The sequence below is a fragment of the Chiloscyllium punctatum genome, chromosome 41 (assembly GCF_047496795.1).
Source record: "Chiloscyllium punctatum isolate Juve2018m chromosome 41, sChiPun1.3, whole genome shotgun sequence".
NCBI classification, from domain to species: domain Eukaryota; kingdom Metazoa; phylum Chordata; class Chondrichthyes; order Orectolobiformes; family Hemiscylliidae; genus Chiloscyllium; species Chiloscyllium punctatum.
This window is the reverse complement of record NC_092779.1, coordinates 41,808,158-41,835,418: the sequence shown is the minus strand read 5'-3', so window position 1 is coordinate 41,835,418 and position 27,261 is coordinate 41,808,158. Positions and strand designations below refer to the sequence as shown.

The 27,261-nt window shown below is 41.4% G+C and overlaps 1 protein-coding gene across 1 annotated transcript in view; it reads left to right on the top strand.

Moving 5' to 3' along the window:
* The first annotated feature begins 5,898 nt into the window (after positions 1-5,898).
* tmem170b (transmembrane protein 170B) overlaps positions 5,899-27,261 on the top strand; it is a 57,089-nt gene continuing 35,726 nt past the window's right edge. The window contains exon 1 of the mRNA XM_072560782.1: positions 5,899-6,292. Within this exon, the coding sequence (XP_072416883.1) occupies positions 6,145-6,292 (148 nt within the window). The 5' untranslated portion in view covers positions 5,899-6,144. The remainder of the gene's footprint in view (positions 6,293-27,261) is intronic.

The following is a 27,261-nucleotide window of genomic DNA, read 5'->3' as shown; positions in this document are numbered from 1 at the left end:
TGCTGTTTGTAATGTTTATTAATGACTTGGAAGAGGGAGTCGAAGGGTGGGTCAGTAAATTTGTAGACGATACGAAGATTGGTAGAGTTGTGAATAGTGAGGAGGGCTGTTGTCAGCTGCAAAGGGACTTAGATATGATGCAGAGCTGGGCTGAGGAGTGGAAGATGGAGTTCAACCCTGTCAAGTCTGAGGTTGTCCATTTTGGAAGGACAAATAAGAATGCGGAATACAGGGTTAACGGTAGAGTTCTTAGTAAGGTGGAGGAGCAGAGGGATCTTGGGGTCTATGTTCATAGCTCTTTGAAAGTTGCCACTCAGGTGGATAGAGTTTGTAAGAAGGCCTATGGCATATTAGTGTTCATTAGCAGAGGGATTGAATTCAAGAGTTGTGAGGTGATGTTGCAGCTGTACAGGACCTTGCTAAGGCCACATTTGGAGTACTGTGTGCAGTTCTGGTCGCCTCACTTTAGGAAAGATGTGGAAGCTTTGGAGAGGGTGCAGAGGAGATTTACCAGGATGTTGCCTGGAATGGAGAATAGGTTGTATGAGGATAGGTTGAGAGTTCTCGGCCTTTTCTCATTGGAAATGAGAAGGATGAGGGGTGACTTGATAAAGGTTTATAAGATGGTCAGGGGAATAGATAGAGTAGACAGTCAGAGACTTTTTCCCCAGGTACAACAGAGCGTTACAAGGGGACATAAGTTTAAGATGAAGGGTGGAAGGTATAGGGGGGATGTCAGGGTAGGTTCTTTACCCAGAGAGTGGTGGGGGCATGGAATGCGCTGCTTGTGGGAGGTGGCAGAGTCAGAAACATTGGTGACCTTTAAGCAGCAATTGGATAGGTACATGGATAGGTGCTTAAGCTAGGACAAATGTTCGGCACAACATCGTGGGCCGAAGGGCCTGTTCTGTGCTGTATGTTCTATGTTTTGCCACCGAGGTTGATAGGGTTGTTAAGAAGGCATATGGGTGTGTTAATTTTGTTGGTAGAGGGATTGGGTTTCGGAGCCATGAGATCATGCTACAGCTGTACAAAACTCTGGTGCGGCTGCACTTGGAGTATTGCATACAGTTCTGGTCACCGCATTATAGGAAAGATGTGGAAACTTTGGAAAAGGTTCAGAGGCGATTAACTAAGATGTTGCCTGGTATGGAGGGAAGGTCTTATGAGGAAAGGCTGAGGGACGTGAGTTTGTTTTCATTAAGAGAAGAAGGTTGAAAAGTGAGGCCAGAAACAAGGAGATAATGGACTTGAACTTGTGGCTGGGGAAGTGATGCAGGAAGCAAGGATTTAAATTCTTGGGTCACTGGGGTATGTTTTGTGGTAAGTATAAATTATACAAGAGAGACGGTTTGCACCTTAATAGGTTGGGGACCAGCATTCTGGCAGGCAGGTTTGCTACTGCAACACAGCTACGTTTAAACTAAGCAGTGGGGGGGAGGGGACAAACTGGATGTTTAAGAAGGAAATTGAAGGGAAAGTTAGAACAAGGAAAGTAAAGAAAGACAACCGTGTCAATGAGGCAGAAAACTCAAAAAGGGATCATACTATAAGGTTGAGTGAAATAGGAGTTGATGGGAAGGGTGAGGGTAGTAACAAATTAAAAGTACTATATATGAATGCACGAAGCATTAGAAATAAGATGGATGAGCTTGAGGCTCTTTTGGAAATTGGCAGATACGATATTGTGGAGATAACTGAGACGTGGCTTTAAGTGAACAGAGCCTGGGAAATGAATATTCAAGGCTACACGTGCTATCGTAAGGACAGACTGACGGGCAGAGGGAGTGGGGTGGCCATGTTGGTAAGGGATGATATTCAATCCCTTGCGCAGAGGGACCTAGAATCAGGGGATGTAGGGTCAGTATGGATAGAGCTGAGAAATTCTAAGGGTAAAAAGACCCTCTTGGGAGTTATCTACAGGCCCCCAAACAGGAGTCTGGATGTCGGATGTAAGTTGAATCAGAAGCTGAAATTGGCCTGTCGCAAAGATATTACTACAGTTGTTATGGGGGATTTCAACATGCAGGTATACTGGGAGAATCAGGATGGTATTGGACCTCAAGAAAGAGGCTTTGTTGAGTGCCTCCGAGATGGATTCTTAGAGCAGCTGGTGCTGGAGCCGACTAGGGAGAAGGCAATTCTGGATCTGGTATTGTGCAACGAACCAGAATTGATCAGAGACCTCGAAGTGAAAGAGCCATTGGGACGTAGTGACCATAATACAATAAGCTTCAATCTGCAATTTGAGAGGGAGAGGGTACAATCGGAAGTGACAATATTTCTGTTGAATAAAGAGAACTATGGAGCTATGAGGGAGGAGCTGGCCAAAGTTCAATGGTGTAATATCTTAGCAGGGATGACAGTGGAGGAACAATGGCGGATATTTCTGTGTATAATGCAGAATATGCAGGATCAGTTCATTCCAAAAAGGAAGAAAGATCCTAGGAGGAGACATGGGTGGCCATGGCTGACGAGGGAAGTTAAGAAACATATAAAGTTAAAAGAGAAAAAGTATAACATAGCAAAGATAAGTGGGAAAATGGAGGACTGGGAAGCTTTTAAAGAACAACAGAGGATTACTCAGAAGGAAATACGCAGAGAAAAAATTAGGTACGAAGGTAAACTGGCCAAAAATATAAAGGAGGATGGTAAAAGCTTTTTTAGGTATGTGAAAGGCAAAAAAATGGTTAAGACTAAAAATGGGCCCTTGAAGACAGAAAAAGGGCAATATATGACGGGGAACAAAGAAATGGCAGAAGAATTGAATTGGTGACTTCAGATCTGTGTTCACTGAGGAAGACACAAGCAATCTCCCTAAGGTAACAGTGGCTGAAGGACCTGAACTTAAGGGAATTTATATTTGCCAGGAATTGGTTTTGGAGAGACTGTTAGGACTGAAGGTTGACCAGTCCCCGGGGCCTGATGGTCTACATCCCAGGGTACTGAAGGAGGTGGCTCGGGAAATCGTGGATGCGTTGGTGATTATTTTCCAGAATTCGATAGATTCGGGATCAGTTCCTGCGAATTAGAGGGTGGCTAATGTTGTACCACTTTTTAAGAAAGGTGGGAGATAGAAAGCAGGAGATTATAGACCAGTTAGTCTGACTTCAGTGGTGGGAAAAATGCTGGAGTCTATTATAAAGGATGAAATTACGACACATCTGGATAGTAGTAACAGGTCAGAGTCAACATGGATTTATGAAGGGGAAATCATGCTTGACTAATCTTCTGGAATTTTTTGAGGATGTAACTCTGAAGATGGACGAGGGAGATCCAGTAGATGTAGTGTACCTGGACTTTCTGAAAGCTTTTGATAAAGTCCCACATGGGACATTAGTCAGCAAAATTATGGCGCATGGTGTTGGGGGCAAAGTACTAACTTGGATTGAAAGTTGGTTGGCTGGCAGGAAACAAACAGTAGTGATAAACGGCTCCATTTTGGAATGGCAAGCAGTGACCAGTGGGGTACCGCAGGGATAAGTGCTGGGACCGCAGCTTTTTACAATATATATTAATGATATAGAAGATGGCATTAGTAATGACATTAGCAAATTTGCTGATGATACTAAGCTGGGTGGCAGGGTGAAATGTGAGGAAGATGTTAGGAGATTACAGGGTGACCGGGACAGGTTAGGTGAGTGGACAGATGCATGGCAGATGCAGTTTAATGTGGATAAATGTATGGTTATCCACTTTGGTGGCAAGAACAGGAAGGCAGATTACTACCTAAATGGAATCAATTTAGGTAAAGGGGTAGTACAAAGAGATCTGGGTGTTCTTGTTCACCAGTCAATGAAGGTAAGCATGCAGGTACAGCAGGTAGTGAAGAAGGCTAATAGCATGCTGGCCTTCATAAAAAGAGGGATTGAGTATAGAAGCAAAGAGGTTCTTCTGCAGCTGTACAGGGCCCTGGTGAGACCACACCTGGAGTATTGTGTGTAGTTTTGGTCTCCAAATTTGAGGAAAGACATTCTGGCTATTGAGGGAGTGCAGTGTAGGTTCACGAGGTCAATTCCTGGAATGGTGGGACTACTTTACACTGAAAGATTGGAGCGACTGGGCTTGTATACCCTTGAGTTTAGAAGACTGAGAGGGGATCTGATTGAGACATATAAGATTATTAAAGGAATGGACACTCTGGAGGCAGGAAACATGTTTCCGCTGATGGGTGATGCCGAACCAGAGGACACAGCTTAAAAATACAGGGTAAACCATTTAGGACAGAGATGAGGAGAAACTACTTCACCCAGAGAGTGGTGGCTGTGTGGAATGCTCTGCCCCAGAGGGCAGTGGAGGCCCAGTCTCTGGATTCATTTAAGAAAGAGTTGGATAGAGCTCTCAAGGATAGTGGAATCAAGGGTTATGGAGGGTTATCAAGGGTTATCAGCCATGATCATATCGAATGGTGGTGCAGGCTCAAGGGGCAGAATGGCCTACTCCTGATTTATTCCTGACGAAGGGCTTTTGCCCGAAATGTTGATTTCGAAGCTACTTGGATGCTGCCTGAACTGCTGTGCTCTTCTAGCACCACTAATCCAGATCCTGCGTCCATTGTCTATTGACTATTGATGTAATTGAGATATATAAGATAATCAGAGGGTTAGTTAGGGTGGACATTAAGAGCCATTTTCCTCAATGGTGATGGCGAGCATGAGGGGACATTGCTTTAAACTGAGGGGTGATAGATGCAGGACAGATGTCAGAGGTAGTTTCTTTACTCAGTTGTTGGGGAGTGGAACGCCCTGCCTGCAACAGTTGTAGTCTGGCCAACTTTAAGGGCATTTAAATGGTCATTGGATAAACATATGGATGAAAATGGAATACTGTAGGATAGATGGGCTTCAGATTGGTTTCACAGGTCAGCGCAACATGTCTGAAGGGCCTGTACTGCGCAAAAATGTTCTATGTTCTAAGTCACCTCTCAACCTTCTTATTTCTAATGAAAACAGTCCCTCAGCCTTTGCTCCTAAGACCTTCCCCCCATACCAGGCTCCTACATCCTTCCTATAATGTGGCAACCAGAACTGTACGCAATACTCCAAGTGCAGCCACACCAAAGTTTTGTACAGCTGCAAAATTACCTCATGGCTCCGAAACTCAATCCATCTACCAATAAAAGCTAACACACCATATGCGTTCTTAACAAACCTATCAACCTGGTGGCAACTTTCAGGGATCTAAGCACATGGACACCAAGATCTCTCTGCTCATCTACACTGCCAAGAATCTTATCATTAGCCCAGTATTCTGTATTCCTGTTACTCCTTCCAAAGTGAATCACCTCACACTTTTCCGCATTAAACTCAATTTGCCACCTCTGAGCCCAGCTCTGCAGTTTATCCATGTCCTTCTGTAATCTGTAACATCCTTCCACACAGTCCACAATTCCACCGACTTTAGTGTCGTCTGCAAATTCACTCACCCATCCTTCGATGCCCTCATCCAGGTCATTTATAAAGATGATAAACAGCAATGGCACCAAAATAGGTCCTTGCGGTGCCCCACTAGTAACTGAACTCCAGGATGAACATTTCCCATCAACTACCACCTTATTTCTTAAGGTCTTATTTCAGCTGGCCAATTTCTGATCCAAACCACTAAATCACCCTCAATCCCATAGTATTTTCTGCAATAGTCTATCGTGGGAACCTTATCAAACGCTTTAACCTCGTTCAAAGCCCTACTTTTGACAAAAAAAAATCGTTTTAAGAGAGTATTATAAATATATAGAAGTGACCGCCAGGTTTTTAAAAAACCACCCTGTTGTGACAGACCTCGGAACAGGAGTGACTTGAACCCGGATCTTCCGCGCCAGAAACAGCTGATTCGATCTTAGACAATCCCCTTGAAGAGTTTACGCCTTCTCTCTCTCTCTCTTAAAGGCGTATGCATTGCTGGAGGAAGGCTGGGGAGTTACCACGGGAAGGCCACCAGTCTGAGGTGACCCTGCAATGCTTGCAGTGCCCGTTCGTGACGCTGGCCGACAGGGAGCGAGCAGGGGGAGAGTGCTGGGAGAGGCTGCTGCTGCCTTTAAGACAGTGCTCGCTCCTCTCGGCTGTCCACCGCACCGCCTCAGTGCTGGGCTGGGCGTCGCGGCAGGCAGCACTGGCAGTCTCTCTTTTCCCCATACCCTGCATCCCAATGCCGGCCGCCTCGAGTAAAAGGGTTCCCCAGCAGCAGCAGCAGCGAGCGGGCCGTACAGCCATGGCCGCCGGCGATTATTCCATCAATCTGACGGTGCAGCAAGTCTTGAGCCTGTGGGCACACGGCACCCTGCGGCATTTCACAGGTAAAAGAGGGACACAGCGGAGGTTGGGGGCGGCTGGGAAGGAGTGCGTTGATCCTACTGAAGTGTAGTGATTGCAGCTAGTGCTGGAGAGCCGGTCAGGGAAACTGAGGCTGCTTAAACTCCAGGCCGCCAGGGCCAAGTGAAGACATGGTGGGGGGAAAGGTTGCAATGAAATCCAGAGCGACAAGCGAAGGGCTGGCCAGTTCCCCGAAATCCCCGGTTCTCCAGCAGGTCGAGAGTTCCTGCACAGCCCGAGTTGCGAGCTGCGGTGGTCACAATATGTAGCAGCTTATTGTAACAATTGTTTCTAGTTGTGTGACTCCCAACACTGAGGGCCGCAGTAGGATCGAACCTGGAGGAGAAGCTAGCGTTACTGAGTTAGGTTACTTGAGGTTGGCCAGGTTAATATCGACATTTTTGGGATGGAACAGTACATATTGTTTCAATATCCTTTTCGCATAAGTTGGAAAATAAAATGATGTTCACACCCTCGCATTAAATGGGGCGTGGCAAAAAGACTCAACATCTTAAAATAAGTTTTATCACTCGCAGTGGATTATGTGTTGACCAATTCTGAATAAAGAGTTAATTACATTACCCACGGAGTATGGGGTAAGGAAATGAGATACTGCGACATGAATTATATATTAAGCTACCAATCTGCCAGTGGGATTGTTCTTTGTCCCTGGCAAATGATAATATCACATGCAATACTAGTCACATTGACTACTATAATGAAATGCCATTTAACAATCACTTGCAGTGTGCTTTAAGATGGGACAGACAAAGAGGTGGTGGTGGTGTTCATGGTTATGAGGTATTGTTTTGGGGGAAGTGGGTGTACACTTTGTTTCAAGGCCTGAAGAACAATTGCTTTCTTGCAGTAACTTTCATTGTAAGTTTACCTTGAATTTTTTTAGAATTTTGTTTTTGTATATGAAGAAGGGGGGAAGGTGGTTTGAAAATCTACTTTGCTTTCAGATTAAATAAAGGAGCAATTTGATTATATGCATTCCAATTTCATAGTTAAATGGAAATTCAGATTGGTTATTATGAGAAATAGACATCTTCATAGGGCATGTCATAAAGTCATCATCGAATCCCTAAAGTGTGCAAACAGGCCATTCAGCCCTACACGTCCATGCCAACCCTCCAAAGAGTGACCCGTGCAGGCCCATATCCCTATCCTATGACATTTACCCCTAACTAATGCACCTAACCAATGCATCCCTGAACATTATGGGCAGTATTATTGTGGCAATTCACCTAATCTGCACATCTTTAGATTGTGGGAGGAAACCGGATAACCTGGAAGAAACCCAAACAGGCACTGGGAGAATGTGTGAACTCCACACAGGCAGTCGCCCAAGACTGGAATCTAACTCTGGTCCCTGGCAATGTGAGGTACAATGCTAACCACTGAGCCACTGTGCTGCCCTGTGAGTCAACTCCTGGAATAGTTTGTGCAGGTTTGGTCATGTTACTTAAGCAGCCACATACCTACCATACTGGCGGTATAACAAGGCTATTTCCTGGAATTTTGCCATGAGGAGTGGCACATGGTTAGCTTGAAGTAGGAGACAGAGGGTGGTGGCGGCAGGTTGCATTTTTTTGGACTGGAAGCCTGTGACTGGCAAGAATTGGTGTTGGTTACACTTTTTTTTGTTTTTATATAATCTGGATGTGAACAGAGGAGGAATGGTTAGTACATTTGCAGATGACATCAAAATTGGTGGTGTAATGGATAGTGATTGGAGTACAGTAGGACCTTGATCTGCTGGGCTTGAGTCTGCTTCCATGCTGCACAACGCTGATTCTGTGACTGAGTGATTGCTAAAACTGCGCTGATATTTTCTAGAGTTCAGAAGAATGAGAAATGACTTCATTTGAAGCATACAAAATCCTTAAACAGCTCAACAGAATAGATGCAGTGATATTCCAGTTGCGGAAAATAGAACCAGGTTGGAGCACTCTTTCAGAGTAAGAGGCAATTTCGGCCTAAAATGAGGAGAAATTTCTTCACTTTTTAGAATGGTGAATCTTTGGAATTATTTATCCTGAAATACAAGTAGGATCTTAGTCATTTTGAATATGTATGATCAAGATCAATGTCTTTTTTTTTTAGAAACAAAAAGATATGGGGTAAGTGCAGAAGTGTTGAAGCAGAATCACAGCCAGAATTCTGTTGATCAGTGGAGCAGGTTTTAGCAACTGAATGGCCTACTTCTGCTTCAAAGTCCTTTTTAAATCTTTTAAATAATTGCATACTGAATTTATTCTTTTTAAATGTTGTTTTGACCGTTTGAGTATTTTAATTCCTTTTTGTTAATCGATTGAATTGATATTTAAGTAAATATCCCAGTAAGTGTTATGGATACATACTGTACTTTGCACTAAAATGTAGTGAATTGTCTCTAGTTAGTCAGCAATTGTTATTGGACAATATGTCAGTGCAATGTATTGCCATCTAGGACAAAGCAATCCACTTGATCAGCACCCCATCCATCTCTGTGAATATTTACTGCTTCTATTACTGACACATAGTGGCAGCAGGGTGCTTCATCTACAGGATGCACCATAGTAATTCATCACGGTTCCTTCATTTGCATCTTCCAAACCCATGACCATTACCACCGAGAGCCACAAGGACCGTGGCTATGTGGGAACACTGCCACCATGTTTCCCTCCAAACCACGCAATCCTGATTTTATTTTATATTATTGCTCTGTTTCTGGGTTAAAAACCAAATCCTTCCGATCTTAATGAAGGTGTAATTGCACCCAGTGGACTCTGGCAGTTCAAAAAGGTAACTCCAGGCATTTGGGGATTGACAGTAAATGATAGAGTCTCCAGAAAAATCCACGTTACGTGAACTATTTTATGATCATAGGTATGATATTATGGCAGTCATGCCTTGAGTAGCCTGGGTCTAAGGTCTGGAAATCCCTCCCTCCTTATGCTCCTGTTTCTCCCCTGAAACCTTGCTCCAGGCCACTCCCTATCCTAATATATATATGTACTGGGGGAAAGTTTTTGTTTGATTTTTTTTTTCTCTTTTGAAGTTCCATGGAATTCTTTTAAGTTCAAAACCCTGTATTGAGGGGTGAGAATTTGTTCAAAAATACAGGAGTTGAAGTCGATAAGGTAACATCTCAGGGTCAAAATGCATTGCTGCTTTGTAAAATGCTGCAGAATTTATCCTTTCTTCATTTTTTTTTGCCAATACCTTAATGAGCATCCTGAATTTGCTCTCTGGGTACAATTTGCATGATTAAAACCAGACCTATTAGTAGAGAGTTATTTTACTGACTGGATACCTCACTTTCCATAGCATGAATAGAGCACATGCTGGCAAAAACCACAACGGCATCATTTTTGGGGAGGGGTTGAACTAAATATTATTATAATGAGAAGATACAGTGAAATCTTCATTATTTTAAAGCAGCTTGATCACATTTCTGATACTGATCGGTACCAGCTTTACCTTGCAGGATTTTATGATAAATTGCAGCTTGTTTTGTTTCCACACAATGCCTTGATAGGACCGTCACAACATTGTGCTTTTCCGTTATACAATAAAGCTGCTCACAGTCCTAGTGCCGATATCTCATTAGATTTGGTCATCAAAAGCAAGTGTGTTTTGTTGATTTTTGTTTTCATACTTAACCCAGCTCCCCTTTATGATAGCAACCATCCCTTATTAAAGTACTATTACTGTATAAAAAAAATTTGAGACAACTTCTAGAAAAATGTTCCAAAGTGTTCAACTGAGGCATCAAAGAAATGGAGACTGAGCAAAATGAGGCATTGAGGGTAACCGTTAGCTTGACTTCCATTTTAATTTTCACAGATGTGACTGTTATGGAAAAATTGGATTGTAGCTTAACCATTTAAAAAAAACTATTTTATTTTGGCCCTGTTGGCAGTCAGGTAAAGTAACTTGATATATATATTACACATTTTTATCAGCACTCAGTTACACAAAAGTGGTGATTTTTTTTTTAAATAAGCAGAAGGGGAATGTTGTAACTCAGTTGTGTCCATAAATTGTAGCATTGATTTTTGTGAAAAATTAATAAGTGAATGATAGGGTATTGAATTTATTGTCACGTGTACTGAGGCACAGAGAAAAGCTTTGTCTTGCGAGCAATACAGGCAGATCATAGTTAAGTAGCGTAGATGGTAAATAATAGGTAAACAAAAAGAAGTACAGGCGAATGTTAAGAGTTTGACAGTCCATTTGGTATTCTAAAAACAGTAGGGTATAAACTGTTATGAAACTGGCTGGTGCATGTGTTCAGGCTTTTGTACCTTCTCCCTGATGGTAGAGGTTGTAGAAAAACATTGCCAGGATGGATCTTTCAGAATGCTGGCGGCTTTTCCTTGACGGTGGGCCTGGTAGTTGGATTCTATAGATGGGAGGTTGGTCTTTGCGATCGTCCACACAAATACACTCAATGCCAGCAAAACCATGGAATGTATTATTGACTTCCGGCAGGATGTTACTGAGTTTGCCACTCTGACTGTCTCCGATCTTGAATGGTACAGTTGCCATACCAGGTAGTGATACATCCAGACAGAATGCTCTCTGGCACACCTATAAAAGTTGGCAAAGTTATTTGCCATCATGCCAAATTTCCTCAGCTGCCTGAGGAAGAAGAGACATTGTTGGGCTTTTTGTAACTAGTGTGTCCATATGAACAGTCCAAGAAAGTTTGTTGTGGATGACCACTCCCAGGAGTATGACACTGTTCACTCATTCCACTTCTGTGCTGTTAATGTTTCTGGGGGGGGGGGGTGAGTAACATCCATGAGTAACATCCTGCTGGAAGTCAATAGTACAGTCCATGGTTTTGCTGGCGTTGAGAGTATTTGTGTGGAATATACAAATGTTCTAGACTCAATATATAGAGCCAATTACTCAGATCAATTAAGTATGGTTACTTTTGTGCCCATCCAGATGGTTCTATGTAGAGACCTTTTAAAGTCATTTTTGGGACGAAGTTGCTTTTAAGGTAGGAGAAATGAAAAGAATTCCACCTTTAATAAGGAATATTTAAACATCTCCACTTCTTGGGAATTCTTTATAAATTTAAAGACCACCCAAAAAGGCTATTTGGCTCTTTGAATCTGCACTGGCTCTTACAAAGAGCAATCCAGTAAGTCCCAGACTTCTGTGCTTTTGTTTTTCCATTATCATTGCATTTTTTCCTTTTTGGAAAATATTTAACTAGATTGAACAGCAAGTGATAAATGGGGAAATTTACTAAGGAAGGTTTCCTTAACAGTCATATTGAATTATGATACATTGAGTTCTAAGTACTATGTATTTTTGGCAGGACTGAATGTATTAGCTACTGTAAAGTGCACTGTTTAAATAAACATCTACTTTGAATTCTACTTTATCATCACAATTATATTCCTTTTAAGTAAGCACTCCTTTTCATTGCTCACAAATAAGATCGTCAGTACTTCAACATATTAGACCTAAAATTGGCAGATGTAGGGCTAGAGATTACTGCAGTGGCAACAATGTTAATTTGACTTCTTTGCTCACTTATTAACATTAATCTCCTCCAAATTGACAGTATCTGATTAAGTAGCAATGAACTTAATGTTGCATCTGAGACCACTTGAATAATGTGCCAAGTGGTCTATCTTGTCCATATTTATTTCTTTAATTTGGAGGAGCTGGTGTTGGGCTGGGGTGGACAAAGTTTAAAAATCAATTAACACCAGGTTATAGTCCAACAGGTTTATTTGGAGGCACTAACTTTCGAAGCGCTGCTTCTTCATCAGGTGGTTGTTGAGCAGGATCATAAGATACAGAATTTTATAGCAAAAAATTAGTGTCATGCAGCTGAAATGATATTGAACAAACCTAGATTAAGTCTTTCATCTTTTAGAATCATGCTTCTTGGACAAGACCTTTTCTACACCTCCACTTCTCACCTTTAAACAACCACCAAACCATAAACCGATCATTGTTCACAGCAAACTGCCCAGCCTTCAGCATAACATCAACCACAACACCATGTAACCCTATCTTGGGAACCACTGCAAGACATGTCAGTGTCGACACAGATACCACCATTACATGTGGGAACGCCACCCACCATGTACACAGCAGGTATTCATGTGACTCGGCCAATGTTGCTTATCTCATACGCTGCAGGCAAGGATGCCCTGAGGATGCCATAGTACATTGGCGAGACCAAGCAGAGGCTACAGCAATGGATGAATGGACACCGCACAACAGACAAGTGTTTCCTCCCAGTTGGAGAACACTGCCAGTGGTCAGGGGCATTCAAGCTTTGGGTGACCATCCTCCAAGGCAGACTTTGGCACAGGCAACAATGCAGAGTTGCTGGGAAGAGGTTCGGTACCAGTGGGAATGGCCTCAACGGGGACCTTGGGTTCATGTCATACAACAGGTGTACATGCACACACGTACACACACTTTACCCAGTGACAAGCACTCAGTCTGTCTGTCTGTGTCTCTCTCCTGCATGCATGCGCACACCTAAGTTTATGGGATGAGTTTATATTTGCATATACATTCTATTTTGCTCAAAAATGTATAACCTACAGACAGTCATTCCGTGTGATATCACGTAAATTCCACTTTTAGAGATCGAACCAGTCTGACTCAAGACTGAGATACAGACTGACTTTAGCCTCTCACCTTTTAATGCATTGTCTGAGCTGAGATGGGACCTTTTTTTTCTTATAAAACCTGAAGTTATCTCAAGAATGTGACTTAAATGAAGTTCTGATATTTATATATTAAAGAACCGAAACTAGTAAACCTTTTCTAAAAGATGAAAGACTTACTCTAGGTTTGTTCAGTATATCATTTCAGCTGCTTGACACTGTAATCTTTTGCTATAAATTCTCTTATGGTCCTGCTTCACAACCACCTGATGAAGAAGCAGCTTTTTGAAAGCTAGTGCCTCTAAATAAACCTGTTGGACTAATACCTGTTGTGATTTTTTTTTGTTTCTTTATATTCACTATGCAAGGTACAAAAAAAAACCTGATGACAGGGATGCTCTGAAGGATCTTGTGGTGCAGGGACAGTGTCCCTGCCACTGGACTGGAACATCCCTTAATGGACAGAATTAACTGTAAGTCAGGTAGGCAAAGGCTAATAAGGAGAGACAGTGTGTTAAAGGCAGATCATATCTGCCTAGCATGTTCGACGACTTTGATCAAGTTAGACTATGAACTGAATATATTAACTTTCGAAAGGCTTTCAACAAAATGCAAGTTAGAATCCTTGTTGAGCTGACCGATTAAAATCGGAGCCCATGGAATTGGAGGAAATGTGTTTATGAATACAGGATGGGATCAGTGACAGAATGTGAGGGGTGGTCAGAGTTTGTTTTTCAGATTTGGGGGTAGTTTACAGTGACATTCTTCCAAGTTTTGGTTTTTGGGTCCATTATTCTGCTTTTTTTTTGAATTTTTTATAAATGACAGATTTTCATGTAGGGAGTAGCACTATAAAGTTTATGGATGTAATGAAACTTGCCAAAGTAGCAGCAAGTGAGGAAAGTGGTATTGATTTGATTTATTATCATGTGTACCAACTACAGTGAAAAGCTTTGTTTGCAAGCAGTACAGGCAGATCATAGTAAGCAAGGACACACAAATCATAAGGGTGGAAAAAATAACTTGGACAAAGTAAAGCATACAGGTTACACCGCACAGAATGGGCGCTAGGCAAGATTACATTCACAAGGTTGGCATTATTTGAAGTTGGAGAGTTCATTCATCAATGGCAGGGAAGAAGCTGTTCCTGAACCTGCTGGTACATGTGTACAAGCTTTTGTATCTTCTACCAGATGGAGGAGATTGTGGGAGAGCATTGATGAGATGGGAAAGTCTGCAGCCTTTCCATAGCAACGAGACATTTAAATGAAGTCTATAGTTAAGAGGTTGGCTTCTGTGATGGTCTGGACTGTGCACACAAACTTTTGTAGCTTCTTACAGCAGAGCAGTTGCAATACTAGGTTGTTATGCATCCAGATAGTGTGTTTTCTGTGGTGCATCTATAAAGTTGGTCAGGGTCCTTCCTGAAGAAGGGCTTATGCCCGAAACGTCGATTTTTCCTGCTCCTTGGATGCTGCCTGACCTGCTGCACTTTTCCAGCAACACATTTTCAGCGCAGGGTCCTTATTTACATGCTGAATTTCCTGAGCTGCCTGAGGTAGAAGAGGTGTTGTTGTACCACCTTGACCATTGCATCTACATAGGAAGTCCATGTCCAGTTGGTTATTGTCACTCCTTGGAAACTAATGCTGTCAACCCCCTCAGCCTCTGCTCTATTAATGTAGATGGGGCACGTTCTCCCCCTTTCTTTCTGAAGTTAATGAACAGTTCTTTAGTTTTGCTGACATAGAGAGAGAGCGCTTGTTCTCATTATACCACGTCACCACACCCGCTATCTTCTTTCTGTATTCCGAATTTTCATTTTTTGATGCCTGTCCTACCACAGTGGTGTTGTCAGCAAACATATAGATACCGTTCGTTTGGAATTTGGAAACGCAGTTGTGAGTGTACAGGGAGTACAGTAGAGGGCTGAGAATGCATTCTTGGGCAGCTCCAGTGATGTGTTATCATGGAGGAGGTGTGGTTTTCTACCAGATGGGGTGGTGATATGGTGGGATGGGTGGGAGCAAAGCAGCTCATTCCTGTGGAGAGGTGATAAGTGATGTACTTTGGGAAGGCTGTGATGGAAAGACAGCACAATTATAAATTTCTCAATTTTGAAATGTGTTGTGAAGCTGAGAGATATCTTTGTAGTCACATCGTTAAAGGTGGTAGGAATTGACGGTGATTTTTTTTCTTCTCTACAAAGTTGAGTCAGCTATGAGAGTTCAGTCAGTACTAAACTTGCATCTGAGCCGCACGAGGTTCTAGATTCAAGTCCCACTATGGGACTTGTGCATAAACTCAAAGCTGATATTCCAATGCAGGAATGCTGCACTGCCAGAGGTGTTGCTTTTGGATGTGATTTTTAACATCTGCGCTCTCGGGTGGACATAAGATTTAGTAACACTATTTGAAGACTTACAACGTTTATCTCCTTTTAGTGAGCGTCATAAACAAATGTTTGTCACCATTACTGTTGGTGAGCGTTGCTGGGCAAAATTAAACGTTTATTTTCTGACTAAGCTTCAAAATGGCAATTATTGACTGCCTTGAAAAACACCACAGAAATGCTAGTCTTTTTTTTGGGGGTGGGGCGTGGTGGTTTATGAAAAGAGCATAAAAGCAAAGAGATACACTTGAATGCCATTAGACCTCAGTCTAAGCATTGTTGACAATTCTGGATGCTGTACTTATGGGAAGTTATAAACGCCTTCGGTCAGAAAATGGAGGAAATTTACCAAGGCTGAAAGACTTCAGTACTGAGGACAGAGTAGAAACGTTGGAACTGTTCTCCTTGGACCAGAGAGGGTAATTGGACAGCTACTTCGGAGAAGAAGCATAAGTGTTCTTTGAAAGAACAAGCATAGATGTAACTGACTACAGTAATTAGTCTCCTGTGCTGCAGGTTTCTCTGATTTCATTTTTTTTTTAAAACCGCCTACAGAAACCTAAATAGGAAAACCCAAAAATGGAAAGCTTGTGAGATCCATAGGTTGAAAATTCCATGTTAACTTTTGAACATGCTGTGCTGAATATGATGGCATTAAGTTACTTGCATACTGTATCAGTTATAGTTTCTGAAAGATCTATCTAATTTGCATTTGAATGGTGAGCAATTTGTTTGTGAACCGCTTTTATATCTATTGTCTTGTTTCACCAACAGAAATGTGACACAAAAATATTGTGAAGCAAGTTTTAAAAATAATTGTATTTTTAAAAAAATACGAACAGTTCACTACCCATTGTTGTGAAGTACTAGAGCTTCACTATTTCCAGAATAGACTCCGAACATTCAGGTTCCGAATAGCGCCACAAGTCACCACCGAATTCATTGCATTAATTTCCAGACTTTAAATGACTGGTGGGAATATTTCATAGTAACATCGCAAATCTTGCATTATTGTCACTGAATTCAATGGGGAACCTGACATTGAAAACAAACATTTGTTGCTCCGCTTTGGTGAGGCTTTTGGCAGAACAGTTCGTTATCCAACCGTTAAGTTCCTTTTACTCTTGAGGTTCTTACACACCTTGATGAAACTGCAACACACCAACTTCTGTGAACAAGCAACCAAATTTATTAGGCACAGTACAGTACAAGCTTTCTGGAGGAACCTTTAACGCACACCTCGCAGAGCTTTTATAGGGTCATGGTAAAAGCTCTGTGAACAAACAAAACAGTTAAAGTTTATTAAAGCTTGTACAAGCTCGGTGACCCCCTTTTGACCACCCCACCTTGCAGCTGTGCAAGGTTGAGTCAAAGTGAGGCTCTGAACAAAGAAAGCACATCCCCTTTATACAGGCCGGTTGGCTAAATTACAAATGCTCTGGACATTTCCCCCACAGTCACAGTCCACTCAAGACAACCCCCCCCCAGTTACTCAGTCGCATGTTACCCCAGGTACAATGACCGGATGAGATCATTCTCTGAGATAATGCTAATAACTTAGTCTGCATAATGATTCCCCAGGATTATTTTCTAACTGAGTGCTTTCCAAGGCAATACAAGTGTGACATACCTCTAGCCAGAAAGCATTTCTGAATGGAAGAGATTGAATTGATAATTTAACTTGACAATAGCAGGGGAGTAATGTCTAAATGTAAAGTGTCAATTACCTGAAGGTAAACCACCTGATGAAGGAGCGGCGCTCCGAAAGCTCGTGCTTCCAATTAAACCTGTTAGACTATAATCTGGTGTTGTGATTTTTAACTTTGTACACCCCGGTCCAACACTGGCATCTTCAAATTCAGTTACAATGGATAGTCATCCAAATTCTTTCATGGCTTTTATCTTCACCCAAAGACAGGTGCAGTTTAACCCTTTAATATTAATCTCCAAAGAGAAAGTCCCACTTATATTAAAAGATTAACACAACAATGTATGGAGAAGCGGAACTTGTAACACTTATTTTTCATAAATTTCTGAATTTAATTTCTATTCATGCCAGCAAGAGTCATTGGTCATTCATTCTGACTCATAGCATATTGTCTACAACTAGTTGATGCACCCTTGTTGCTCTTCTGTTTTGTATGCTCAGTCTCATCGTATGTAGGGAGGAAGAAGTGGGAAAGGGGTGACACAAGACTGAATAAAATGCTATGGGAATTCTTATTATTTCTGGTCTGTGCTTCAGTAATACTTCTGTTTATCTAGAAAGAAGTACAAGTGCAGTGCCTTTCAGAATGATACAATATTCATAAAGTGTGCTGAGTCTTTTGAAATCTCTGGCAATTTTCAGTTATAACTAAAATTAAATTTATTGCTTTTACTTGTTGCTCCTTTTATTGCGAACCTGCCAGTTTTTTTTGTAGAAGAAAATTTTATTAAAAGTGCAGAAAATGTAATTTTGAAAAGAGATTTTGCTGAGAGATCAATAATTTCCAATTAATTCCAGTCTGAAATAGAGCGTTTTTACTTCCACGATATGTTACTCAAATTATGAGGAAGGAGGCAACCTAAACACCAAAAACATTGCCTCATCACAGCATGGGAATTCTTGTTAGTCTTTTTAAGAGTGAACCTTTAAGGGCATGTGTTCATAACGTTTTAGTGAAATGAAACACCAATTTCCTTTTTAAAAGGTAAGCTGTTCATTAGATTTAACTTCTTTAAAGACTCTCAATAGCAATTTGGTATAGGCTGTAATTATTAAATCCTTTATTAAATTAAATGTTATGGCTACAATTGGCCAAATGCCATCAAAGGTAGATAGTGAATTTATTGTTGTTTGTGGGGTCATGTTGACTGCAAGACAACTCCACTGTTTACTTTACGATTATTGTATTTCATAATTCATTTGCATGCACAGTGTATTGAGTTTATCTGTGAGAGATATGTGTTGCAATTTTCTCACTTTGGTTTCATCATAATTGTGTTTTGCTCTAATGTTTATTCTCATTTACCTTTTTTAAATTTAGGACATTCAACCTGACAAGCCTGTTGCTATTCCCTTACCATTCCTTCCTTTTCGATCCTTGCAGAATTGTACCACAGATCTGGTTTTGTACCTTTGCACCATGTCACTTTAAACACTCACTTGATTTTTAAAAAATCAACATGTCAGTCAGTTTTAAAAGCTCAGTTGACTTGGAAAATATAGAATTCTGGAGAATGTCTGTCAGATTTCAAAAGTGCTTCATAAAAGAGACTTCAGAAACAAATTTAAGATTATATCCCCTTGTTAATAATTCCACTATCAAAAGAAATCATTTCTCTACACCTACTTTATCAAATCACCTTCACATTTTAAAGATCATATTCAGATTTACTTGTTTACCCAATGTCTTCAGGATGACTTCCTTTATTTCCCTGTTTCTATCTGAGTTGGGTCCCTTTCAAACGCGAATCCATCCTACCTGAATAGTGCAAAACTGAACACCGTGCTCTATACTTCACACATGGGAAACACCAAGAGGAATGGCATGGAAGGAAAACGTGTTTTTCTTTGTCCTTTTTAATTATGGGATATCCAAATATTCAAGTCAGTGAAATTCTTCTGCTTTCTACAGACAACTAGTTCACAACTTTCATTTACATTTTGCCTTTTTAAGCTAGAAAAACTTAGTGTACTTCACAGGAACTTTGTCAAACACAGTTAAAGCAGGTGATGAATGACTTGATTAAAGGTATGATGGTTAAACAGTATCCTTTAAAGGAGAAAAGGCAAGTGAAGATCTTTATTCAAGAATAACCTCTATATTTTACCATTTTCAAATTTTCAGTGAACATTGTGTGTATTTGATATTTTTCACTAGCTTTCCACTTACAAAGATTAATCGTTGAGCAGGTTAATCATTTTCTGTTCGTGCTCTGTTCAACACCATGCAAATCATGATCGTCTTCTGTTTTGCATTTGCTGTCCCTCTCTGGACCCGTCTGTGAATTAGGGCTTTTGCCCGAAACGTCGATTTCGCTGCTCGTTGGATGCTGCCTGAACTGCTGTGCTCTTCCAGCACCACTAATCTCGTCTGTGAATTAGTCAGCCATTGTTCTTAGTGGTTTAGACCTTCAGTAGTTGATTCAATTACTTGAAGAATTCTGTTGGGGTGGGGGGGGGGAAAGAGTGTGGTCCCTTCTGGAATTCTTGACTCAAACATAGGGGCAGTTTCTGCAAGCTGCTGTCCCAGTTGGGAAGATCATGACTGTGTTTTGTTTTAATTTCCAAGTCTCCATTCTACACCCCCACTCCTTCACCATCTTCATCACCGTCACCACAAACAAAGAACCCTTTTTGATTTCCTTGCCTAATGAGAATCTATATACAGAGAATGCTGGAGAAACGTATCAGGACTTGCAGCATCTGTGGAGAGAGAAACAGAGTTAACACTTTGATTATGGATCTGTTTCTCTCCATAGATTCATTGATTAATCCACTTCCTGCAGTGACATTGTGCAACTTTGGAACAATCCTCGAGATAATTTCTCCTACTCTCTGCCCAGAAGAGCTGCCCCAAATTTTAAAATGCTATTAATCTAATAACTCCAGATACACCAGACAAGTGCCCAAGGACTGGAGGACAGCCAGTATGGTGGTATTATTCAAGAAGGGACCAAGGGATAAACCAGGAAACTGTAGTTCAATCTCAGTGGTGGGAAAATGATTGTAAGTAATTGAGGGACAGAATTGAGTTGCACTTGGAGAGGCAGCAATTAATTCAAGGACAGTCAGCATGGTTTTAAAGGGAAGTCATATCCGATTGAATCTTCTGCAGAAGTGACCTGGTGTGTAGATGAGGGCAATGCTTTTGACATCGTCTACTTGGATTTCAGCAAGGCTTTTGATAAAGTTCTGCATGGGAAACTTAGTAAAAATGAGAGCCAACAAGGTCCAAGGAAATTTGACAAATTGGAAAGAATTGCCTGAGTGGCAAGACAGTCTTTGTGACTGGGTCCAATGAAGAAGGGCTTATGCCCGAAACGTTGATTCTCCTGCTCCTTGGATGCTGCCTGACCTGCGCTTTTCCAGCAACACCTTTTTTCACCAGTGGGTTTCAATAGGGATTGTTAATGTTTCTTGATGTTTGTGGCATTTGTAGATTTGAACATTAGAAGTTTGATTAGTGGATAGTAAATAATGAGGATAGTCGAGATTACAGTGGGATATAGATAGGCTGATCAGGGACAAATGATTAGCAGCAAATCAAGGTGGTGCTCTCGGCAAGGTAGGCAGTGTCCACGCTCCTGGGCCTGTCTGCTCCAGATGGTTGGTTGCTTGCTTCCTTTCCTTATCTCTCTTTTTGACTTTTTTTTCTTTTTCTTTCCCTCCTTCATCTTTCTGTCAGCAGTGAAGAAGAGGGGTGACATTATGGAGGACAGTGCCAGAGTGAGACTCTTGGTGAGATGGCAGCCTGGCCTGACAGTGGAGTCAGGGTCTCCTGGTTGCAGGGTGAGTGTGGGTCCAACAGGCATTGGTGGCCCATCAGTGAGGTGAGCCCAGCAATGAAGAGGTGGCACCTAAATAGTGGTGTCTGTAGCAATGGTGGGTCTGACAGAGGGTGGCAGTGTTGATGTTGGTCAGTGGCTCAGGAATGATGTTGGAAATAGCAGAATGAAGAGAATTTTTTTTTAGCTTTATCTTTTTAATTCTTAAAATATTCAAATGGTGCCAGATTGTGGTGAAGCTGTTCACTTGTTGCTCATTGTAGGGAATGAGTGATAAATCATCATTACCATATGAAATTCTGAGATGATGCACTTGGACAGTGCAAACAAGGCAAGGGAATGCATGATCAACAGGAAGCACTGAGGGTTGGAGGGACCTTGGCATGCATGAGCATCTGTCTCTTAAATTAGTGGGACAGGTAGATAAGTGGTTAGAAAGATATATGGAATACTTGCCTTTATTAGCTGAGGCATAAAGTTTAAGACTAGGGATGTTCTGCTGGAACTAGTTGAAGTGTTAAAGGCCACAGCTATTATCTGCAATTCTGGAATCCACATCATAGGAGGGATATGATTGCACTGCACCAGGTATGGAGGAGATTTACCAGGATGTTGCCTGGACTGAGAGTTTATGAAGAGAGTTTGGATAGACTAGGTAGACAAACAGGAGGCTGGAAGAACACTGCAAGCCAAGCAGCTTCAGGAGGTGGAGAAGTCAATGACTGAGTTCTGAAGAAGAGTTAATACCTGAAATGTTGACTTGCAGTATCAGGAGATGGACTTGGTTTGCAGCATTCTTTCAGCCTCCTGTTTGTCTGTTTTGAATTCCAGCATCTGCAGGTTTTTTTTTTGTCTCTAACTTTGGATAGACTGGGGTTGTTTTCCTTTGGTGCAGTCGAGACTGAGAGGGGATATAACTGACCTGTATAGAAAGGAACCTCTCTCCTTGGTGGAAGGATCAATGTCAAGGGGCATACCTTTTAAGGTAAAGCAATTTGTGTTTCAAGTTCTTCCCACTTTAGATTAAACGGCCTGAATTGTTAACTCCATTTTTCCTCTTCCTCTGGATTTTGTTTGACCGTTTTTCTAGTATTTCCATTTTAATTTGGGTTCCAATAATCCCTCTACTGCACCTGTTTATGCTTCAGTGGCAGCAGATCAAATGTTGATTGTTCTGCTCTTTAACAATCCCATGTGGTTGTTTACTTTTGCTATCTGGATGATGTGATGCGTTTATGATGCTGAAGTTTTGGCAATATTCTAATCCGGTTTTATTAAAGCAATGAAACCTTACCTTGCCCAATCTTATTTAAACAGTGCCCAGTTGGTATTGTGGCATCAGTCCAGTTTGGGTGTGTCAATCAGTTATGTACATACTTTATTTTTATCCTCAAGAATTGTAGCTAACTTGCTTTGGTTAGCCAGGGTTTTAACTTGGTTTTCTTACTTATGTGACTTTTTCATTAATTTGTAGCAGTAGAAATGTGCTCCAAGGATTTGTGTTTGTCAGTCCATATTACTTGGGATATTTGTATTACACGGCACTGTCAGTTACATGTTAAAATCACAGCCCCTTGAGTTTGTGCTTTCTGAGGTTCCTAAAATCTACTTGCATGACCTTGCTTTATTGACCTGTGACCTGATATTGACCATGACCTCTGGCCATCAAACTCCCCTTCAAGTTCTCTGCAGCCTTTTAGTAATATCCTTCACCTTTGCATTTAAAAGTAAAGTAGCATCTTATAGTTTATGCTCGTGGTTGTAGAGACACTGACTTCTGAATCTCTGCTACCTTCCTGTTTTCTTCCTTGTCACCACAGCTGAGTTTTCTCTGCATCACCTTAATTAACAGAACTAAAGCAAGTGAATTAAATAAGCAATCTAAGCAAAGATTGTGCCTCCAGTCTGAGGTGGTGCTGTGTTTATCTGTGTAAAAGTGGTAGTGAACCTGCTTGTCACAGAGCTCTGGGGGGAGGTGGGGGGGAAAGAGGCATTGTCTGTATACACAAAGTTTAGATAGATTCTTCATCAGTAGAGTGAGGGTTCTGGGGAAACGGCAGGAAAGTGGACATGGTGTGTCAGGTTAGCCATGATCCTATGGGATGGTAGAGCAGGCTGGAAGGGCCAAACAGCCTACTCCTGTTCCTATTTCTTATGGAGTTGGTGCTTGTTTTTGTAATTATAACAATTGCAATATTTTTGAGTTGGTCCAGTTGAGACCTGAGAACTGCAACCCTTGAAATTACGCAGACTGAGTAGTTACTGACCCTGAATAACCCTGACCTCCCAGTTGCTTACTATTCCAATGAAGCACCTCACACTCTCTCTCTTTATTACAATTTCTGTCCTGGGCCTGCTGCAATGTTCCAACAAAGCAGAATGCAGGCTTGAGGAGCAGCACCTTTTTTTTTATTTTCTTCTTGATAACTTCAGTAACTGACCACATTATGTACATCTTGCACTTTATTTGCATCTCTCTCCCTTCCTCCCTCCTTTTTTTTTCCCCCACCCCATCCGGCCAAGGCATTTTCTTGTTTGTCTTGTTTTAAAAAGATCCATTTGTCTCGCTGACACATCTTTGAATTTATACCCATTCTGCATCCCTTTATCTTTCACTACCATTAAAAAGCCCTTTGTTTGTTGCACAGTGCCTGTTCACTGTCTGCCCTTCGTTCTCTTCTGCTTCAGTCAAAAGTGTGTTTTTTTTTAAAAATTCCAACAACGTTCTGAAGCACTGTCCTAGCAGACTCAAAGCGTTAACCCTGTTTTTCTCTCTCTGCAGATGCTGTCAGACCTACTGAGTTTCTCTAGTATTATTTGACTTCTAGCATTTGCAGTATTTTGCTTTTTATTCTTTTTTCAAATCAAGACTGAATTTGGACGATAGTTTCATTGCTTTGGGATTGGAATACTGTATGCTCCTCTTCCCTGGTTCATAGGTAGGGAGAATTTCCATATTGGATAAAGGCCTTACAGTAATGGCAAAGTAAACAATTGAATATGCTCAACAGAAAATTCAGTGAGAAAATCCACCTGTGTTCAATTTACTTACTAGGGAGATTAAGGATAGTAATAGATGAAGAATCTTGTAATGTTGCCAAGAACAACAGCCTGAGAATTGGGAGAATTTTCAAAACCAGTGTTGAGCTACCAAGAAATCATTGAGGGAAATGGTGGAGTGAATCATCTAGTCAGGGATATAAAGATTTATTGTAGGAGCTTTTACAAGAACATATAAAGGAATATGTAAATATTTACCTCCTAAAAGAGACTGAGCATTGTTCCTATCACAGCAGCTAGGCAAATGGAAGCGACATTGAACAAGTACTTCTGTCTGCCTTTGCCGTAGAAAGCACAGTTGCGTCCCAGAAATAAAGAGCAACCTAGGGGTGAAAGGAGTGAGGAACGTAAGTTAACTAATCCCAGCAGAACAAAAGTAGTGGAAAAACTCAAGGGACTACAATTTGTTAAATTCCCAGGCAAAGGTTCAAAAAGAGAGAGCCAATGTATCCTTTATCTATGTTGCTAATGTTCCAAAACTTTCCTGGATTCTATCATGGTCCCTGTAGAGAGGAAGATAGACGATTGTGGGGGGGGGGGGGGGGATGGTGTGGAGAGAGGAGATGTGGCTAACCTGACAACTTGTCCAGAAATTGTGGTAATCCATTAAGGAAGACTTACAATGACTTTTCAAGTTCATATTATAATCAAACAAAGCCTACCTGCTTTTAGTTGATTTTTTTTTTGAAGATCTAATTAGTAGGATAGTTAAATATTTATTCAGTAGATGTGTATTTGGGTTTCCATGCAGTTACACACCAATGATAAATGATCAGAGTTGAGGTTAATATGGCTATGGATAGAAAATCGATGAGAAACAGTGATTTAAAGGGGCTTTTCCAGGTTGGCAGATTGTAACAAGATCAGGCCTTTGACTGTCTATGATTATTTAATAACTTGGGTGAAAAGGCAATAAGGTATCTTAGATTTGTAGGCAATATGAAGCTAGGAGGACATGAGCTATAGATTAATATGGAGAGGTAAGGTAAATGTGCAGAAGTGAGGTTAATCACTTCCTGCACAAAATAAAAGAGCAGAATATTTTTGGAAGGTATCACCCTGGATATGTTGGTTTTTAGAAAGACTTGGATGTGCTCCAGAAATACAAGGTTGACAGGTAGGTGGCGCAAGCAAGAAAATGGCATGTTGAATCTTTTACTTCAGAGGATTTGGATCACAGGAATGCAATAGTCTTCTGATAATTGTACAGTCTTTTAAAGAGACCACGCATTGGAAACTTTCTGAAAGTTTTGTCTCCTATTTAAAGAAGGAAAAATATTTGCATTGGACGCGGTTCAAAGGTTCATTGGATTGATCCCCAGGATGAGTGGATTGTCCCAAAACAGAATGAATTTTTTTTTGGGGTTTAGAGGAATGTGTGAAGTGATTTTGTTAGTCATCGCGATGTACAGCATGGAACCAGACCTTTCAGTCCAACTCATCCATTCTGACCAGATATCCCAACCCAGTCTAGTCCCTCCTGTCAGCACCTGGCTCATATCTCTCCAAACCCTTCCTATTCCTATATACCCATCCAAATGTCTTTTAAATGTTGCAATTGTACTGGCCTCTACCACTCCCTCTGGCAGCTCATTTCATACACGTATAACCCTCTGCATGAAAAAGTTGCCCCTTGGGTCTCTTATGTCTTCCCTTCTCACCCTAAACCTATGCCCTCTTGTTCTGGACTCCCCCATACCAGGGAAAAGACTGTCTATATATCCTATCCATGCTCTTCATGATTTTATAAACCTCTATAAGGTCACCCCTCAGCCTCCAACACTCCAGGGAAAACAGCCCTAACCTATTCAACCTCTCTATAGCTCAAATCCTCCAACCCTGGCAACATCCTTGTAAGTCTTTTCTGAACCCTTTCAAATTTCGCAACATCTTTCCAGTAGGAAGGAGACCAGAATTGCACGCAGTATTCCAGCAGTGGCCTAACCAATGTCCTGTACAGCCGCAACATAACCTCCCAACTCCTGTACTCAATACTCTGTCCAATAAAGGAAGGCATACCAAACACCTTTTTCACTATCCTATCTACCTGTGACTCCACTTTCAAGGAGCTATGAACCTGTACTGCAAGGTTTCTTTGTTCAGCAATACCTCCCAGTACCTTACCATTAAGTGTATAAGTCCTGCTAAGATTTGCTTTCCCAAAATGCAGCACCTCGCGTTTATCCAAATTATACTCCATCTGCCACTTCTCAGCCCATTGGCCCATCTGATCAAATCCTGTCGTAGTCTGAAGTAACCTTCTTCGCTGTCCACTACAACTCCAATTTTGGTGTCATCTGCAAACTTACTAACTATAACCTGCTATGCTCGCATCTAAATCATTTATACAAATGATGAAAAGTAGTGGACCCAGCACCGATCTGGTCTCCAGTCTGAAAAACGACCTTTCACCACCACCCTCTTGCCTTCTACCTTTTGAACCAATTCTGTATCCAAATGGCTAGTTCTCCCTGTATTCCATGAGATCTGACCCTACTAACCAGTCTCCCATGGGGAACCTTGTTGAACGCCTTACTGAAGTCCTTGCAGATCACGTCTACTGCTCTGCCCTCCTCAATCCTCTTTTTGTTACTTCAAAAAACTCAAATCAAGTTTGTGAGACATAACTTCCCACATGTAAAGCCATATTGACTATCTCTAATCAGACCTGGCCTTTCCAAATGCATGTACATCCTGTCCCTCAGGATTCCCTCCAACAACTTGCCCACCACTGATGTCAGGCTCACTGGTCTATAGTTCCCTGGCTTGTCCTTACCATGTTTCTTAAACAGTGGTACCACGTTAGCCAACCTCCAGTCTTCTGGCACCTCATCTATGCCAATCAATGATACAAATATCTCAGTAAGAGGCCCAGCAATCACTTCTCTAGCTTCCCACTGAGTTCTAGGCTACACCTGACCAGGTCCTGGGGATTTATCCACCTTTACCCGTTTCAAGACATCCAGCACTTTTTCAAGATGTCACCATCTATTTCCCTACATTCTATATCTTCCATGTCCTTTTCCACAATACTCGTATAGTATCTCCCCCATCTCCTGTGGCTCCACATAAAGGCTGCCTCGCTGATCTTTGAGGGGCCCTATTCTCTCCCGAGTTACCCTTTTGTCCTTAATGTATTTGTAAAAACCCTTTTGATTCTCTTTAATTATATTTGCCAAAGCTATCTCATGTCCCCTTTTTGCCCTCCTGATTTCCCTCTTAAGTATACTCCTAACTGTCTTTATACTCTTCTAAGGATTCATTCAATCTACCCTGTCTATATCTGACATACGCTTCCTTCTTTTCTTAACCAAACCCTCAATTTCTTTAGTCGTTCAGCCTTTCCTTTCATCCTAACAGGAATATACTT